Source organism: Porcisia hertigi, chromosome 32 (genome assembly GCF_017918235.1).
Source record: "Porcisia hertigi strain C119 chromosome 32, whole genome shotgun sequence".
NCBI lineage: Eukaryota > Euglenozoa > Kinetoplastea > Trypanosomatida > Trypanosomatidae > Porcisia > Porcisia hertigi.
Genome location: NC_090591.1, coordinates 445945 through 465301, shown reverse-complemented (window position 1 = coordinate 465301; position 19357 = coordinate 445945). Strand labels below are relative to the sequence as shown.

The following is a 19357-nucleotide window of genomic DNA, read 5'->3' as shown; positions in this document are numbered from 1 at the left end:
TAACCGCTGATGACGCCTTGCGCCGTGTCGTCCATCCCTTCTAAAAGCAGAAGTACACAACTTACCAGTGTTCATCAACACATGCACGGAGGGCGCAGCAACAAACACCTCCCCTCCTCCACCCCTACTCTGCTCGTTTCCGCGACCCTTCACAAGCTCAGGCAGTGCGGTTAAACCCCCTTCGTCACAAGAGCTGGTTTTGCCAAGGTATTTGCTTCACCGTTTTTCGCGGGGAGTGCACCCTTGCACACTGCAACCCCCTCTCTACTCCCTGTCCGGGCCTGTCCGTAGGCCTATAGCGGTGGTCCAATAGAGCCGGACATGCGCCTCGCAGAGGTGCCGCCCGAGACATGTGCACACGGGCTGTGCCTCAATCTTTGCACCCACCCACACACACACACACACCTCCGTCGCGCAGGTGCTTCCGCGGCGTCGGGTTGCCAAGCAGTGTCTCCCTCGCTGTGGCTCAGGGGGGTCCCTCCGCTGTGGGCCGCCGAGAACAGGGTGACGTACTCCTCAAAGTCACACTGCCACTGTGTGCATCTAGTGCAACGGCACAGGCGTGCTCACTGTGGCGTGGGGTGGCGTCGACACAGCGCCGTCCAGGGCCTGGCCGCCGATGTGCGTGAATATTTGTGGCACCGACTCCGCCGCGTTGTCAGGGCACGGTCCTGTCACCACTGGATGTAGTTTGATACTGCCAAGGGAATGACTGGGGAGGGGAGCGAGCGGCGGCGGCGGCGGTGGTGGTGGTAGTGGGGTTACCCACAGCGAAGCCGCTGAGCCCTTTGGTACCCCCCTCCCCCTTCCCCCGACCGCTGAGGTCTCCCTTAGTAATCAGGGTACCCAAGGTCGTCTCGCATCCGATAACTTATCAGGAGTCCCACCGATTCAACCTGGCCCGAGATCTTGTCCATGCGTTCACGACACTGAGAGTACCCTTCAAGGAGTGCACATCGCCACCGTTGCTACGCAGTTCCTCGTAAAGGCGGAACAGAAAGCTAGACGAGGCATCCAAGTTGCCAGAGTCCCGTGTAGCGAGCACCCACTTCGGTGGGTGACTGCGAGCCTCTAACAGAAGCACTTCGTAGAGGCGGGGTGTGCCATTAACCCCAGTGGCGATCATTTCCTTGTACAGTGCCCACATCACCTCCCATTGGTGTACGTAGCGAGCTCGGTGAATGAGTAGCTCGTATGTCTTCCCATTCGGCCACGCAGACCAGTTGGGAGGGAGAATTGGCCCTGGAACAGAGGAGCTCTCGCTAGCCGCAGCCCCGGCATTGGACACAGGTGATTCGGCGTCGGTAAGTGCCTCGGGCCACGTTGTCTGCGTAACCACGGCGTTGCCGCGAAACTGGACAAGCAATCTGTCGAATTGCGACCAGTGCGCCTTGGCACGGAGGAGGTACAGCAGCTCATTGAAGACGTCGGCCGTCCGGTGCGTCGATGGACACGCGGCAAACCATGCCAGGCCAGCCTCAATGCGCTTCTGTTTGTACGCTTCGTAGGATTTTTTGGCGAGCGAATGGTCTTCCAAGGTGCTTCCGTCGCCAAACGCCGGCCCCACTTTGGTGGGGCCCCTGCCCACCTCGCCCTCAGGGGGTTTCCCGGAGGCGCTCCCGCCAGCTTGGTGGGTGGCTAACTCCTCTGCTGTGTGTCCTAAAAGCACATACTGCGGATTGTGGAGTGCGGCGATGAGGCTCGCATATGTGTCGGGTTTTTTTTCGATGTTCAGCTTCGTCATCATGCGGAGGACACGATCTGTCGCCTCCACAGACCGTGCACGGCGGAGCAGTCCATTGAAGTCACCGACTGCGACAGCAACTTCGTCTGTGCGAGCAGAGAACACCAAGTTGGCGCTGTCGCCATGTACGCCGTCTCCGTTTGCTAACGCCTTTTGGCTCTCCCTGCCCTCTTCGGTGCGCTCTAGAGCCTCGACGATTCGAATGCCCTCGGCGGTTCGACGGTTCGCTCCATCCAGCTTGAACCCGCGCGCTGCGGCGGCCTGCTCGAGCCCCTTCACGAGCTCGCGTCGAATACCTTTGAGATGTGTCCTACTTTCCCCTACAGAGTCCCCGGGGGGCACAATCGCAGCCACCATGACTTCTGTGGAACTGGAGGTGCGGCGGAGCAGTGCCATCATCGAGTTAACCGTGCGCTCCTCTAGCTGGTACTCCACAAACCCAGTTTGCTGCATCACAGACCAAACCCGCTGCACCTCCTCCACGCGCCCAGCCTCTAGGAGGCACTTCCACAGCAGGTAGTAGTGCCACCCGGTCCACCGCATAATACCGTGAATGTTCTTCACATGCATCGTGCGTTCCCCTGCTCGTGTGGGGGGAAGAGCCGCCAGCATTTTGCGCAACGTTGAGAAGCATTCCGATTCCCTACTGCTCACTGGTACCCCAGAGGAGTCTGATGATGTAGCGAGGGCGCCAACTCCGCCGTCGGCGGCCACCCCTTTCGTGGTGCCTCCGGAAACGAGCACCTGTCGACATGCCTGCTCCACAGCGGTGGTAAAAAACTGAAACGCTCGCGCCCACTGTCCATCAGTGAGGCAGTCTTTCAGCATGTCCTGCAAGGAATAACGGCCGTGGGATCCCTTCCGGCCGAAAGAGTGCAGTGGTGCATTCAGCCGCGCTTGCTGTTGCTGTTGTGACGTAGCAGAGAAACTTTCCTGGGCGACCTCGTCATAGCCCTCGACTGCTGAGGACGCAGGTCTCCGTGTTGACGCTGGGATCGACTTATGGGATGCCCCGCTCGCTCCGCTGTGTTTCTCTAGGATGACTCCCAAATCCTGCTCTCGTTTGGAAGACGACTGCCCACCGCCTCCGCGCTCGCGGGCGATCGCGGCGCGTGTCGCCCTCGCCACCTCGTCGAAGTCCATCGTGGAAAAATTTAAGCCGAGGTCAAGAGACGCGGGCATATGGCGTGCACCTGTTCCGCTGTTGGTAATCGGCGGTGATTGCGGGTGGGTCGGGTGCGGGTGCGGATGTGCAGGTGACTGTGAAAGGCTACCATGCCTCCGACTCATGTGAGCGCAGGTGGAGGACCCCAGGTGGAGGCCTTGTAGACACCTGTGAAAAGACTTCCGCAGAGACATATTTGCGGTGCCCCTGTGAGTGCCAAAAGTAAGGAGAGTCGTTCAGGTGAGAAATATGGCGAAGATGAGGGTTTCAGGTCCACGGCACGCAAAAACACTGGCGTGCTCTGACAATCCACTGCCGATGGTGGTGGGCAAGCAGCAAACGAAAAAAAAAAAGGGAGGGGTGAGGACTGCTCTGGAGGGGCCCATAATCGAGAGGGAAAGGGCGGCAGGGAGATTCATGAAGACAAGTGCCCACCACCCAGGATGTATGTGTATATATACACATCACATCGGGGAGTTGGGGAGGGGTGGGGGGGAAAGGGGGTATTTCTGCCCAGGACCGGGACATACTTGCAGACAGCCGACGATCATCTCAGGAAATACGAAGACTGCACCACCCACACGCACGTCTGCGAGCTCTGTCTACGGGGGGGGGTGGGGGAGTGAAGACCGAAGTCAACAAAGCATGACGTGTGGAGGTGGAGCAGTGTGCACAAACTGGCACGTTTTGGAGGTGAGTATGCCTACACGGGTTCCGATGTAAAGACGACAGACACGCGGGTTAGCATATCGTGACCTTGGGAAGGGGACGTGAAGAGCCTTTTACTGGTCATGGGACGGGCAGGTCTCCCGCATTGATGTTTATCCTTTCCTGTAGGGAGGTATCCCGAGCAGTCCGGTGCGTGTTGTCGCTCTGCAGCGTGGTGAAACGTGTAGTGTTGCTCAAATCAAGTGAACAACAGTATGGGGAGGGATCCAGAATCTTTTTTTTTGGAGCCAACGAATAGTTGTGCCTCCATGGAAGCGATTCCGTGCACCCCCCTCCCCCCTTCTCACCTTTGCCTCCCCTCCCCCATTTTAACGGGAATGCAAGTTCATCTTAGCGTTAAGGCAAAGTCAGGGAATAATAATAATAGAGAGATCTAACAAGGAGGAAACCTCGAAAAGACACACGACACACACACACACACACACACCTCTAACCGCGGAATGGAAAAGGCACAACCAAAGCCATTCCGCTGCGCAGCTCGGGCGGGGAGGAAGTCTAAAAAAAAAAAAGAAAAACGAGCATCTATGTTGCCTACAAACAGCAGCGAGGCCCCTTTAAATAAATGAAAAGGTCAAAGAGAGCACTACCTCGTGCCTTACGGATAACCTTCAACCCCCCGCCTGCACTACAAGGAGGCAAACATGTGAACCGAACACGACGAAGGAGGGAGAGGATGCAGCCCCCTCCCCTCCCCTCGCAGCACATTTCACTCTAGTCATGACAACACACATATATATACTCCCTTTTCACGACCGAGTATCGATGCCAGACGCCTAGGAGATGCCTCTTTTTATGTGTCTGTGGGGTATGACGCATACTCGCCATTCGCTACGCCTTTCTGTGTTTTGCGCTACGCCGCTGCACCCGCATTGACTTGGCAGTCAAAAATTTTTTTACAGTTTTCTTGGCACACGTGGATGACAAAGATGCCCTGGGAGTCTTCGGTTTCCTTGCAGGTGTTGCTGACCCTCCACTTTTCAGGGAGGGCGTCGGCGACTTCTTCGCAGCTTTGGTGAACTTGGCAGGTGCGCCCGGAGGTGATTTTTGAGAGTCACCCTGCCGCTCCCGCTTGGCATGAGACGGCTGCTCAAACAGTGCCTTCTCCAGCTCAGCAGAAAGGCGTGTGGAGACCTTCAACTCACGGCCCTCGCCGCCACGCATGGGCGACGGCGTCGGGGGTGACACGACGTCCTCCGAGAGATCCATCGCCGATGCCCTCACACGCGAAGCCGTCCCTCCCTCGCGACTAGAGGACGTGGACTGGCTGCGGCTGCCGCACACGGCCGGCGATTCTGCGGGAGTTCCGTTCGCCAAAAGGGGAGACTCGTGGCCGCTAGAGTGCTGCTTAGCGGGCTTCGTCTTTCCCTTGGCGACGTCCACCGTAACAGTGCGGTGGACGCGGCGAGCGGCAGCTTTGCGTGCCTTCTTGGCACTTGAGGTGGCAATGCCCTCGAGGTACTGAATGTAGTAGTCGTAGTTGTGATACACACGTCGAGGACGTTGCGAAACCCGCTGAGAAATAGTTGACAGCTGACCTACAATCGAGTCACCTTCAGACACTCCACTGAATCGGCCGTCCAGTGATCCACTAGAGGGTCGGGCGTCATTCATCTCCGCTGATAAGGCGGACGGTGCCGTAGGCGCCCCCGCCAACTCGTCTGCCTCTTGCATACGGGCCACCTCGGCGACCACTTCGGCAGGTAACATATCCAGCAACTCCTCCGCTTGACTCTTACGCCCGCGGGTGGAGCTGCGAGGGGTCTGGGATACGTGAGAGTTGGGTGTTGCTGCGCCACGCACCGACTGGTTGTCAGAAGAGCCTCCCTCATCCATCGTGAGCGCAATGCTGGCGGGCGTCGCCGCTGCCATTTGCCGGCTTGGAGCGGTTGGCGTTTGTCCGCTGCGGCTACGTTTGCGGCAGAGCGATGGAGACGCACAGTCCGCCAAGTTCTCCGGATCCCTGAACCGATCGGTCGAGTGGTGCGCCGTGTACATCACGGTGCCAGCTTGCGGGGAAACCGTGATCGTTTGCGGTCGCAGCGACTCCACAAGGTCCATCCAGTCGTTCTGGGGACCGAACACGTCCGCTTGTTGATTCCTCTCTTCGTCATGCTGAACCGATGCCGTGGTGCGTTCTGGTGGCGGCAAACCTGTCCGAGGTGACGGTGTCGATATACCGCCGCGTTTGAGAGTTAAAGACGCCTGAGTGCGCCAGGCCGGTGCAGGGCTACCTGAAGATGGGTGACTGCGAGAAACTTGCAATGGCTTTCCCAACGACACCTGCGAGCGCAACGAGACGGGGCGGGGCAGCGGCGACTCAAGATGTGCGCTGCGGGTGCGGCCGACTGGATGTCCTTCGCTGGACGCAACAAACGCCTGCTCTACTGCGTATTGGGGAGGGGGGGTGGGCGTGCGCGGCACTTGCACCTCGCTCATGCTGGGAACCGGAGGATCGGGCGGTGCCTCGTGCGGATGCTGGAGGAGTGCACGGGAGGCGGTTGTCGGATGCACTAGGATGAGACTGCTGCGACGCGCCCCCACCTGCGCATCCTCGTTGTTTTCTGCCGCGCTGCCGCAAGTACTCATTACGGTGTGCAGCCCGCGGGGTGGTATGCTCTCAGTGGGGTCAGCCTTCTCCATCGAAGCCTCCGCACGGGGAGTGTCCTCCTCAGCCAACAGCATCCCTACTACCGACGACAGTGGGGACTGGGGCTCATTCCCTCGAAGAAACAGCGGCGGCGGGGTACGACTCCGGCCGCGTCCCTCTGAGATGGCGACAATTTCACGCTGTAAGTCGAAGAACTGGGGTGGTATATGCCCGCAATCGCGCCCTTCGAGGACACATACAGAGCTATCCAGAGTCTTTGTTGCCGTCTCTATTTTCTGGAGTGCAGGAGTTGGGGGCGCGCTCGCGCAATCAAAAAACATCGCCGATGCAGCGGCAAGGTCAGAGAGTGCTGGGGACACCACGGAGGGTAGGCCATTGAGTTCGAAAGAGGACGCGGGAACCGCGCTAATGTCTCCCACGGTAGCCCTTTCCTCTACATTCACGAAGGACTCGCCGCTGTCGCGTGGCACAGTGACGTTCGGTTGCTCTGGCGAGACGTCCGACACGCGTGGTGCGTGCGAGGATCGAGACTGACATCGCTCATCGCGCTCGAGAGTCTCCAGAGTTTTGTCCACATCCTCGGCTGTGACCGCAGGTGAAGTCGGGGAGTTCCACGTTGTTCCGTAGGTAGGAGACTCCACAGTCACCCGAGTTGGCTCGGTCCACGGGCGAATAGGAGCCGGGGCGTCAGAACGGAATCCCTGCTGGCGGTCCCTTATCAGGTGCTGCACGCTTTCCTTCACATTCTGCGGCGTGAGCGTTGGCGACTGGTGGGAGCTACCGCTAGACCTCGTCGCCGCCGCGGCGGAGAGGCCCTTGGAGCCACTGTTGGCATCGACAGCGCCAGAGCGCCTCCGTTTTTCGGCCGAGGCCTGAAGACTCGATATGACGTTCTCCGGGGTAGGTGTTGGGGAAGGGGTGCGCAGCGCTGCTTGGTGCGTCGCGATCTCTCCAGTCGTTTCACCGCCAGTGCCACTCTTTTCCGCCTCCATCGCTCCTTCTGTTGGCTTCCTTTGCTGAGCGCCGCTCTCAATTGACACGTCCAGGCTGTGAAAAAGATGACGAGGAGACGGTTGTGGAGAGACACTTATGGGCTGAGCTGCACCTCCGCTGTGCTCCTCATCTGCGGCGAGAGAGACATGGCGCACCGACGGGGTCGGTCGTCCACAACGCCGCTTTTCAGTGGAGGCCAGAAAGCTTTGACCGTATTGCCGGTGTGATGGGACCGGCGACGGCGTGTGAGCCGCAACATGGTCGTTCCATTTGGCATGGAATGGCTCGCCGCTAACAGACCCCGCCTGGTCCCCTTCCTCGTTATCGTTCTTCATGGCGAGCGTCTCTAGGGCGCTGACATTAGGCGAGTTTGTGTGTGACACATTGACTTCCTCGTTTGAGAACCGCTCCAAGGTCTCCCGTTCGTCCTCACCCGTGGTGCCTGTGGCAAAGTCCCCTCTGCCACGGCGCTGCTCTTCCTTAGCGCCTGCGATAATGCTACTGATAATGTTCTCCGTTGTGGGCCACGGAGAAGCGGATGGGGTTCCAGGGGTGGTGCCGCGCACCTCCCCGCCAGCAGGTAGTGAGGAAATGGACACGGGAGTCGGGCGATCGCAACACTTATGCGTGAGCGCGCCAAAATCTGTCATGGGTATATCCGACGGTGGCACAGGTGTCGGTGGCGGCGACCCCGTGCGAGACGGCGTGGCGGTAGTGCCGCGCCGGACCGAGTTTTTTGAAGAGAGTGTACTCCGCTCGCCGCCACACGGCCGCTTTTCCGCCGATACCTGCACGCTGTGAATAAGGTCATGCGTTGTGGGAACAGGGCTTGCATTGTGGCGCGGCGTCAGTGGCGGGGTCCCTGGACGCGGCGATGCGCTGCCGGTGGTGGTGGTGAAGGAGGGGTTCTGTAGCGAGGCTGCCTTCTCGACAGTAGCCTGTGAGGCCCTTGCTTTTGTTGAGACGGTGTCGTGCACAATAGCCGACTGCTCTTCGTCGGCAGGAGAACCACTGTAGTGGGGGCAGCCTTGCAAGTCATCGGCGATGCTTGTGAGGAGAGGCCCCAGCGGCACAACCGTTGGGGTTGGGGACGCCCTAGAGCCTGTCTCCCCCCCTTCCGTCGCCATAACGGAGCGACCATGCCGGTGGGCGCTTTCTCCTTGCGGAGAGGCAGAACAGTGGATCGATGGTGTAACGGCGGAAGAGATGCGTGCCAACGGGAGCGGCGTGCGGAACTCGCCGGCGCTGCGATGTTCCGGTGTGCCCTGCTTCTCCTCACTCGGCTGGTGCGGCCGCTTCATAGCCGAAGGTACCACAGGTGAAATGGGAGTGAAGCGGGGAACCGCGAACGTATTCGAGCGCCCCGCATTACCGCTCACTGTAGGGGCCTGCTCTTCCATGACAGCCTCCCGGGATTCACATTTCGGAGGAGTGGGGCGCAGCACGACGGCTGCACGTGCCGGTGTTGGACTACCTGTCGACGCCACAGAAGGCTCCACTTCACCCACCTCGTTGGCAGTGAGCTGCGCGAGACTCCAGGGGTTCGGTGTGAGTACGTGCGGTGTACCAGGCGCACCACGCGTGTTGTGATTGTTCGGAGTACGGTCACGCTCTACGCGGCTCCGCTGAGACACTGGTGATTGCGACGAGACTGTGCGTGGTGTTGAGGTCTCCCTTTGGAGCTTGACCATGATCGAATCAAGGTGATGTGAAGTGTTCACCTCGCGTGGACTGGGTGGGGAGCTCGCGTGCAAAACAATGGCTGAACGCGTGCTCGCAAGCACAGCTGGTGTCGGTGACGGACGAAACGCCATGGAAAACCGCATTGGGGCGCGTTCCGCCGTCTTTTCCTCCTCACAGCGGCTCCACTTCAGCTCGCGGTGTACGCTAGAGCCAGGTCCCACCGCTGGACAGGGGGCGTGACGGTCGCTTGCTGACGACAGCGGTACAGGCGACCGCACACGCCGTCCTAGGCTACGTGGTGGCGTGCTGGTCCCAAAGCGCATAGCCGGGGGCTTCGTGCTCTCGCGTTCGAGCATCTCCCGTCGTTTGCGCAGGGCCTCCTGCTGGTGCAGCAGCTGCGACCTCGTCTGCTGGAGGAAGCGTGGCCTTTTTTCCTCCGACATTGTTCTTTCGCTTTTACCACCGCAGTGTTGGTTCCGTAATGTCCTCACCTTGTTTTTTTTTTGGTTGTTGGGGAAGGGGACGTGAGGGTGACAGCCAACTCTAAACGCTCTCGCGCGAACCTCCGTCTATCCCTTCACTAATGTCAAGCGCGGCGAGCCCCCTCTTGGGAAGGAGCACGAATTTACCCCTCAATCGTGAGGAGTAAAGAATACCAAGAAGAAAGAGTGGCACAGCGGGCGCGCGCGCGTGTGGGGCGGGAGGGCGTATCGTGGCTTCTTCACTTTCTTGCGAGTCTTCCCACTGCCCAAGACACACCACTGCGTTCTTCTCGCCCTTATCAAGCCTTCCCTCCCTCTCCTCCCCTGATGTGGTGTTTGGCAAATCCTGAGTAAGCCAATAAAACAATGAAAAGCGGAAGATCACGGATGGGGGAGTTGGTGTTAGGGTAAACCGAAACAACACAGAAGACAAGCAAACTGGAACGACAAATATATAAAGAGACCGAGGCGCGATTCTAAACTCTGTGTGATGGTGCTAAGATGTCTGGAATGTGATGTACCTCAGCGTCGAGATGTGGTGAGGGTAATGTGCACAGATGAGCCCACGTGCCAGTGCTTTTACAGCCTCCCAGAGTCCACGCTAAGACAAAAAAAAAATAAACGAGCGTGAAGTGTTGCAGGGCAGCAATTTTTTCGAACCCATCTATGGAAACGAGAGGGGAAAGAGTTCAGCAACGTTTCTTCCGCGGTCTTTGTCGACTGCTCTGTTTTCGACAAAAATACTAGTTTGGGGCCCTCCAAACACATCTGGACGCACACACAAGAGATGCCATGAGACGCGGGCAGAACAGGCGTAGAAAGTGAATTTCAAGATGATAAATTTCGTCAAAGAGGAGGTGATCATAACCGGTAAGGGGGGAGGAAAAACATCAACGAGAGGGGTAGCCGCCACCTCACCCCCGGAGACCCGTGTCCCCCCGCCCCCTCCCCCCCCCCAACACACACACACACACATGGTCATTTGCACTGGAGCAAAACTGGCTCGTGAAGCTTCGCTGCAACGCGCCGCCTATCGACATCACAGGAGTCTTACAGGGATGCACGAGTATGCGTGCGCAAGATATATATATTAACATATATATATATATGTCGATGTATTTCTTGTAGATTATGCTTTCACGACTATAGACCCTCCACAGCAAGTGTTCTCTGCATGTTCGTGAGAATCGCGAGTCCATTAACAGCACGTACACTGGTCTTCAAAGAGGAAGGCCCTCCCCCTTTGGGGGAGGGGGGGAAGGAGGAAGGAGAAGAGTATTTATAGTCCCATAAGAAAGGTGAAAGTGTGATACGAGGGAAAGACGGGGACCCTCAGTGTCGCTGCGAAACCGAATGCGTCCTTTTATTTCTGTTGTGCATTTGCACTTCAAGTCCGCATTCAGGGGAGGGGGAGGGAGGAGGAGGGCGGGGGACCCTGAGAGCGGGAACAGACAATAAAAACATGGGAGTGCTTGCGGGAAAAGGAGGCGGGAGGGGTGAAAAAGCGGCGACGGAGGAGCCCCCCCCCCTTCCCCTCAGCAAGAAAAAAGGAAAAAAGAGGGAGGGGGGGGGGAAAGGGGAATTGCAGATCGGAACTCAACCATGTGAAGAGAGCTGTCGCACACGTCAGCAAAGCGGCGGGGTTTCATGACCAAAGACACCTTGATACCTTCAGAGACTGCTCGTAAAATAGGAACATGAGCAGAGAACGAGGCACCGTATGGCACAGAGATGGCAGGGTACCACGGTAGAAGGCGAGCAGGCCGCCGCGCTGCCATATCGTCTTGGTTGATTGGATGAACGATTTGTAGTGGATCTCTCCTTCGCGCGCGCGGTGGTCTTGCAAACGAGTTTTGAGAACCATCACTGGGTGGCATACAAGTGTGAGGACGACTTTTGTCAGGGTGGAGCACGCGCACACCTCGGGAACCGACAGCTCACTTGTTCTCCTGGTGTTCAACATTGCTGCTTTGATGGTATCGTAGAGGGGGAGGTTCATGGCGTTCGGGATACCCAGCACAATTTGCGCTGACACGCCACGCCACAGAGAATAAACACCGGTAGTCTGAACCGTGTGGAGCAGCCCTCCCCTGAACGTTCGGAAGTGGCGCTGCGCGAACACCCTTCGTGTGGAGGCCTCTTCTAGCTGCATCCGTGTTTTTATGAGCCAGATAGGATTGCACGCCACCGCCGAGGTGCAGCTGGCGATAGTCGAAAACACAAAACGCGGAAGGAGGTTTTGCGACATCATAATCCACGACGACAACACACCGCTCCGCGTTGGGTCAGCCTCCTGACGTTCAGCCTGCCAGTCTTCGAGCCAGTTGCACTGCCAGCGATAAAAGTACATGTAGACACCCCATGCACAAACTGAAGCGCATACCGCCACGTGGCAGCCTCGGAAAAAGGCACGCAGGCCGCCCTCCTCGCGGTAGATTACCTGGTACGCCTTTGCAATACTTCGATACGTTTGCCCGTTGTGCTCACGCGCGTGCGTGCCGTCTTGGGAGGCGAAACGCATCCGTACCACATCTGCCGGATACAGAAGGATGGTGCTGGTGGCACTACTCACTTGCGACGCGACTGTGTGCTGAAGGGGAGTGGCCTTGGGGGGCGTCGATTTCTCGTCCATGATGGCGGTGATTGAACAGCAGCGTAGTAAACTGCTGCACTTCTGCAAATTGAAGATAACGGGAAGCAGCGGAGAAGGGGAACAAAAGACGGAGAGACCCGCGTGGAGGGTATCCTAGGACGGACGTTCCCACTTTGTAATCCATCACGCGCGGGTGCCCTCATCACCTACACACACGAGGAACTGCTGCTAGGGCTGCCTTCCCGTCGTACCCAGGTGAGAACACGGCGACAGCTTGCCGTATCTTGGGAAGGCAGCGTCATGCAGAGAAGAGATAAACTCGCATAGCCTTCGGCAAGAAGAACAGCGTTTGCCTCTCACCGCCACTGCTCAGAGGGACGTGGGGAGGGGGGGGTGTCATGGGAGCTCTTGGTGGTAACGAGAAGTCGCATCTGGTCTACCCATCATCGTCGCCTTTGCGTTTATTTACTGGCAGTGACTCTTATTCATTGCTCTTCTCAACAAAGCCACCCCCCTCCCCCCAGAAAAAATCTGCATCACGCACGCGAAGTGACAAACAAACGCATACAACCACTTGTGTGAGCGTCTTTCCGCTGAAGCACAACTCACTCCAACGCTACACGCGCTTAAAGCCCCCAAAAGGATGAGGGGGGACAGACCTCCGGCTAGAAAAAAAAAACGACGGGAGGGGGTATATGGGGTGCGTGCAAGACGAGAGGTACTGTGATTGAGGGGGAAAGAAGAGGGGAGCTGGGAGAAAAGCGTGTTCACATGGCGTTGCATATCCATCATGGTGGGTATGGATGAGACAGACAAAAAGTGAAACGGCGCCACGAACCCAAGGGCTTGCGAAGGTAAGTAGCCTTTCGCCAGAGTGTACTCGATTGTGCTCTTCTTCCCGTTCCACCTCGTACGCACACACACACACACCTGTCACCTGTATGGCCTCCATCACTTCTCCTCGCCACCACCACCACCTAAGTTGCTCTCTGACAACGACACTACGGCGGCGGATATCGTCTACAAAGGACTGCAAGTGACTTTTCGTATATGCAGTAGTGGAGAAGAGAGCGGGGGAGAGTGTGAATGAATGCAGTACTGAAGCCGCGGTACATCCCAAAGGGGCCTTGCGTCTTGAGCACACTTGAAATACTCTGCATGAACGTGTGGTACTTGTACTTGCCAAGCAACGCCCGTTCATCCTGCATGCGCACCCTCATCATAACTAAGGGGTGGGACAGGATAAGAATCCATACCTTGGTCAGCGTGGAGCAGACGCTAATCTCAAACAGAGTCAGCTCAGCGATCTCAGAGTGACGCCAACGGTGCCGCAAGAGCAAACCCTTCAATGAGTCGTACGTGGGAATCGCCAGTGCATTGGGTAAGACTAAGAAGAGCTGCAGCGAGATCCCACGCCACAGGGAACGGACACCCGTCGTCTGGACTGTGTGTCGTATACCAGCCCAAAAAGAGCGGTAGTGCGAGCTACCGTTCGTCTCCTCCAACTGCATGCGGCATTTAACTAGGAAAATCGGGCAGGTCACGTAGGAAGAGACCGCACTCGACAGAAGCGAGATCGACGACCGACCAAGGTATGACGTGCACTCCGACATGTTGCACAGCTGGCGGTAGAGGAACATGTATATGCCCCACGCGATAGTGGAGCCGATGATGGCTACTGGGCATCCTCGAAACAAGGGGAGCAGCCCCTCCTCCCTGTAAATGAGCGCGAGTGATCCTCGAATGGAAGAGTAGACGTGACCATTGTGCTGGCGTACTGTCGTGCCATCCTGTGACATAAACCGTGTTTTGAGGGTGTCGAACGGGTAGAAGGCACAGGTGCTCGTGGCAGACGCCAGCTGTGAGCTGACGATGTGTATCGAGACCGGTGCATTGGGACCGATGGTATTCAAAGATGTCGGCACATGGCCCGTGTCCTCGGTGCCATCGTTGAGTTTACCCATCAGCTGAGTAGACTAATATGGAGCCTGTGAATGAGAAAAAGAAAAAGTTAGGGTGACACCGATGAGAGCGTGAGCGACGGCCAGCCGATCCTTTTGCGCAGTCGCCGACTTTGGGCTCTCTGGTCATGTGAAAATGGAGGTATCCATGAAGCTGAGAAAAGACCACTAATCTACCCCAAATTAAAGCGGCCCCCTACTTGCACTGTAGGCAATTTGAGTATATAGGATCTCACGGGAGCGAGGCAGTCAAATAACGGAGCGCCTCCGTTGTCTTCGTGAGCTGAACGTGGGCGCGTCTCTGCGTGCCTGTCGAGCGAGCAATAGCGGCTGCCCAGATCCCTAGGATACCTACTGGAAAAGAATGTGTGTGTGTGTTGGGGGGGAAGAGGAAAGAGTTGAAGAAAAGGGGGAAGAGGGAGGGAGGGAGGGGGGGGGGGGGGCCAACGCGCCAAATGTCCCGAAAACGCTCTCCAAGGGACGTCCGCGGCGAGCTGTAGGCGTGTGTGTGTGTGTGTGTGTGTCGGTGTGCTACTTTCCTGTTTTTCGTTGTCCTGTTTCTCTGGTACTTTCCCCGCTCTTGGGCTTTACACACACATTTCCTCCACCTATAGAGAAACCGTGACAACAAGCGAGTCTTACTGGGCTCGTATACACGAGGCCAGCTCTACACCGCCAACCGCAGCAGAGGTATCTCTACAGTGTGGGGAGCGAAGGGAAGGCAAACGTGATAATTCAACATGGATCACGTATTGATTCTCTCAATTGAAAGGCTTTCTTTTTGGTATCCCCAACTGCGTTATGGAGTGCGCCAGCGCTCAACAAAGGGGCGCGAGGAGGGGCAGGGTACTACCCCCCCCTGCCGCCCCCAATCTCACCGGACCACTGTCTTCTTCACTGGAACCGCCACTCGAATTTGTGATGGCCGCCTCCCCACCACCACGCCAGGGGGGGGGAGGGAGGGGCAAAAGGTCTGTGTCGTATTCTGCTCCCACCCGCTCACCCCCGGTAAAACAACAACAATAAAGCAGCAGCATCGGGAAACGCCAGTGTCTCAGGCGGAGGCAGAGCGGGGAAGGCTCAGGTGACAAGGGCTCTCTGGTGAGGATAAAGGGAGAACCTTGACTCATCCTTCCCTCCCCACCACCACCACCACCACCACATCTGTCCTGCCGATGTGCGCAGCCGTCCACGTTAGAGAGAGGTGAAGAGGCTTTCCGGCGCTTCATCCATGGCTCGGTTTGAGAAGCCCGGGATCGCCTCTCGCAGTCGCCGCTCGTCTTCTTCCTGCATCTTATTTTCTTGTTCGGCGCCCCAGACCTTCACTTCGATGAGGAAGTCGGCAAACTGGGTGCGAAAGCGTGTGTCGTCCTTAAAATGCTCGTAGCACATTTCAACGAAGCTGACAATTGACGTATTTGTCAGTGTCGGGATTACTGTGAGACTTTCGAGCAAGTAAGCCTGAATGACATCTTTGCCAATCGCCGGCGTGTCGACCGGTACCATGGAGGACACAGTGAACAGCTTCTGGAGAATACGAGCGTGATAGTGAAATCCAGAGGCGTGAAGCGAGTCCATCGACGCAACCATGACATCCACTATGATGCGCTGCATATACGCTTTGAAAAATACCTCCGCGTACTCCGACTTCGCTACGTTGTCGATGAACAAGTCCAGTGTCTCTAGCCCTGTAGACATCGTGGGGTAGTCCGTATGCTTGATCGCCCACAGCATGCCCAGTACCACGTCCTCGTGGGTGGAGGTGTAGCAGATGAACGCCTCAAAGCAGTGCGCAGTTAGTGCCTGCAGCAGCTTGAAAAGGTTCACGCGAAAATCTGGGTGGCTTTCCATGTCCTGTGCAATGATTGCAACGGTGGTGTTAAAGGTGTGATCTAGAATGGCCTCGCAGTTGTTCTCGATACAGCGACCAAGGGTGCGCACACACGCCGTCACGAGCGCCAGCACCCAGGGTTCCTTCGCGGCCGCAATAGAGTTCTCGTAGTCGAGCAGCACGACGGAGAACATATCCGGCAGACAGGATTCCGCAATGAACTTCAGCTGCGTGGCGTGGCTCACAAAGCGTTCAAAAATACGCAGAATCTCACGCTTGGCAAGGCGAACGTATTTCATGTCCGAGCGGTTCAGCGCTCCCTCGCCGCCGTCGGCGACAGCCCTCACCTGTGCTTCCGAGAAGATGCGGTAAAAGCCGTAAAGGTCTTGAGTGATCATCATCATCTCGTAAACAAAAACATCGCCACAGGAGTCTGCTACATTGCTGAAGATGCGCAGGTAATGCAGCAGCTCCGCCATCGCCTCCTCTTGTTGGCAAAAAACAGCCCCGGCAGCTGCCGCCGCTGTCGTGCACGCCTTGAAGTGAGTGTTTGTGTCTGTCAGAAACGTCTCCAGCAGATGCATGCGCTGCTGCTCTGACGAGCCGGCAGCGATCATGTACCCGACGGCGTTGAAGCACGTCTGTACCTGCTGCAAAGACAGCATCTCCGTGATGTAGCTCCAAGTTTTGGCAACTTCGGAGGCCATGCTGGTGCTACCGTTCACCTCCGCGTACTCCGAGTCGAGCTGCTTGCTGAGCTTCACGAATGTGTCCACCGCCATGTCTTGCACCCCAGGAAATTTTTCACGCATGAACTGAAACACCTTACGTGTCACAGTGGAGAGGAACGTCGCGTGATTGCGCAGATAGCGCGGGTACTGGCCAACAATGAACATGACATCGCTCGCGATGACCGCGCGGTTGTCCTTGCCACTCATGGTCTTGAAGAGCGTCAGAAGGTCAGTGATGATCTTCACAAAAAGGTCGCTCTCGTCCTGTTCAGAGAGTGCCATGGAGATGGAACCGACAGCCCAGCAGAGGGTGTTGCAATTGTGCCAAGACCACTCGCTGCGGTCCAGCTGTCGCTTCATTAGGTCTGTCATGATATTACGAGTGTCCTTTGGGTCCAAGTGAGTGAGGAAGACCAGTGCCTGACGCATTAGGTTGTAGAGCTGGAGCTCTTCCACGTCAGTGACGTGCTCACGGCGAATCTCCCCTTCCTCCTCCACAATGATCACCTCCTCGGGCTTTGCCATGCGGCGAATAAGCACAAAACGAACATCGGAGAGGACCCGCTGCAGCTTTGACATGAGATTTTTCTTGACTACGCTGGCAGGAGCCCGCAGCAAGTGATCGCCCAGCCACCACCAGTACTCCACACAGGCCTTAAAAAGCTCCTTTTCGTGGATGTTGCTCATTCCGACGAGCATCTCATGACACGTGACCAGCAGCATGTCGTCGTAGGAGATGCTCGAGTAGAAGTGTTTCAGAAACGCGATGAGGAGGAGGTTTAAATTGCCGACGTATTCCTTGTCGACCAGTGATCCTTGCTCGTACAACGCGACAACGCGCTCCATGACGGAGGAGTGGGTGGTTGGAAATGCGCTGATGATGTTTCCTAGTGCCGCCTTGAAGGTGTCGATAATAAGGCGCGCCTGCTGATCCCCGGCGGCACCGCGACTCGTGGCAGCAGAGCACATCTCCGTCAAGCACCGCACTGCTTCCCCACGAACGTTGCCGTCGCCGACGACTAGGCGCGAAATGCTTTGAAGCACCTGCTCATTGAAGATGATCTCGGGTGTCATCCATGGCACATACACTTCCAGTGTGGACAGCGCTGCGCGGAGCAACGCAGTGTCCTCTGTGGTGACGATTACAGTGACGCACAACTCCATAATGAAGCGAAAGTCCTCTGCCAGCGCTTGCTTCTTGCGCTCCACCCACCGCGACGTCAGTGTCTTTTCCCCGAACTCGAACACTTCCTCTCCTACAAGGCGGAGCAGGTTGAGGTTGTTCTCCACCATCGGCTCCGACGCCGAGGCGCTTGTCGAAATCTCCTGCACGAAGTTGGGCCACCGTACCGGCCACTCTCGCTTCGCGATCGATACGAGTGTCATGTTCATCTTTGTCAGCAAAGTTCGATTTTGGCGGATGTGAGCGAAGCTCGTGCACTCCCGCACGATCAAACTCACAACAAAGTTTCGAATCGCCTGCTGATTGTCCACGGAAAGGGTATTCCAGCGTTGCAGAATTGTGTCCTCCAAGACCTGGAGCGCAAAGAAGCGCGTATTCGTGTTACGGGACTCGGTGAGCAGTTTGTCGACGCGCAAGAAGGACTCCGGGCTGGTCTTGAAACGCGTCAGCACCTCCTGTGCTTCCATTATTCGAGCCGGATTACCGGAAGACAGGGCCGTTACGACTTGCTCAAACTGCTGCACGTCGAGCGGCTTACTGAAATCTAGAATTGTGTCCATGATGATTAACACTGCGCAGTGCGAGTCGACTGACAGCCCGCTAAGAACAAAAAAATTTTCACGTCACCAGATGCACAAAGGAGGAGTGGGGGGGGGGGGGGAGGGAGTGGGGGAAGAGAGAAAAAAGTTACCAAAAGGTCGGTGAGTAGTGGGGTGGAGTAGTAGTGGTACCTTTTACTCGTGCTCTGGTGCTGCCCCACTCACAGAAAACACACACACACAAAAACAAAAAACGAAGATATCCAGACAGAAAAAGACACATTCACTACGATGCAGCGTCCACTTTAGAATAAGGGGCTACAGATGTTCACGCATGCACATACAGACACACACACACTCACCAACTAGAGTCCAGGAGATGCCTTGGGTATGGAAAATGCGCGGCAGAACACGACGACAGACAACGGTGTTCTTCCTTTTGTCCAGCGCCGGTGTCGTGTACGCGATAGACTCAGAAAGAATCTCGAGAGGGACTCCCCCTTTTTTTAAAAAAACCCTCGCCTCTTCCCAATGAAAGCAAATGCGTGTAAGGAGATAGAGGGGTACACAGTGCGTTCGGGGTCCTTTGGTAGCGACAAGAGGACACAAAAATACCGGCCTGCGACGCTTTCGTTCAAGGAGTGCGTCTTTTTTTTTCCGATTCCCCTCCGTCGGTTCAGACACCTGCTTCTTTTTTGTGTGTGTGTCCTTTTCTGGTGAGAGCAAGCACATCATCATATATCAGACGCGCAGAGTGGGCGGAAGGTGTCGCATATCAAAAAGAGAAAAAGGAATTCAGGCAGGAACAGACAAGTCAAGAGCGCATCTCAACAGCAGCGGAGAAGATTAGGGAAAAGTGCCAACCACGATCAAACGTCTGTCGCCTGGCATAGTGCGAGGACAATTGCGAAGTGTCGCCTGATGTGTGTGCCGAATGACAGACCGAGCGCGACTCCTCGGTTGGAACGTTTTGCAAGATGGAAGTGAGTCGACAGGGAAGTTAGGTGAAGGATTGGAGCACCTGACACCCCCTTCCCGCCCCGCCGCGCTGCGCCCTGCCCTACATGCACAAAAGTCTCTCCTTTCCTCTTTCATACGAAAAAAACAAAAAAAAG

At 56.7% G+C, this 19357-nt stretch overlaps 4 protein-coding genes across 4 annotated transcripts; all 4 read right to left on the bottom strand.

The window, feature by feature from the left end:
• Positions 1-874: 874 nt before the first annotated feature.
• JKF63_02475 (uncharacterized protein) lies at positions 875-2887 on the bottom strand (the record flags this gene model as incomplete). Its single annotated transcript, XM_067898500.1, has 1 exon — positions 875-2887. One exon carries the CDS (start codon positions 2885-2887, stop codon positions 875-877), a length of 2013 nt encoding a protein of 670 aa, XP_067754657.1.
• Positions 2888-4466: 1579 nt separating this feature from the next.
• On the bottom strand, positions 4467-9365 carry JKF63_02474 (uncharacterized protein; the record flags this gene model as incomplete). The annotated part of the gene is made up of 1 exon (XM_067898499.1): positions 4467-9365. One exon carries the CDS (start codon positions 9363-9365, stop codon positions 4467-4469), a length of 4899 nt encoding a protein of 1632 aa, XP_067754656.1.
• Positions 9366-11049: 1684 nt separating this feature from the next.
• Positions 11050-13961, bottom strand: JKF63_02473 (uncharacterized protein; the record flags this gene model as incomplete). The annotated part of the gene is made up of 2 exons (XM_067898498.1): positions 11050-11697; positions 13554-13961. 2 exons carry the CDS (start codon positions 13959-13961, stop codon positions 11050-11052), a joined length of 1056 nt encoding a protein of 351 aa, XP_067754655.1.
• Positions 13962-15152: 1191 nt separating this feature from the next.
• On the bottom strand, positions 15153-18263 carry JKF63_02472 (uncharacterized protein; the record flags this gene model as incomplete). Its single annotated transcript, XM_067898497.1, has 1 exon — positions 15153-18263. The coding sequence occupies one exon, from the start codon at positions 18261-18263 to the stop codon at positions 15153-15155; it is 3111 nt and encodes a 1036-aa protein (XP_067754654.1).
• Between the last annotated feature and the right edge of the window lie 1094 nt (positions 18264-19357).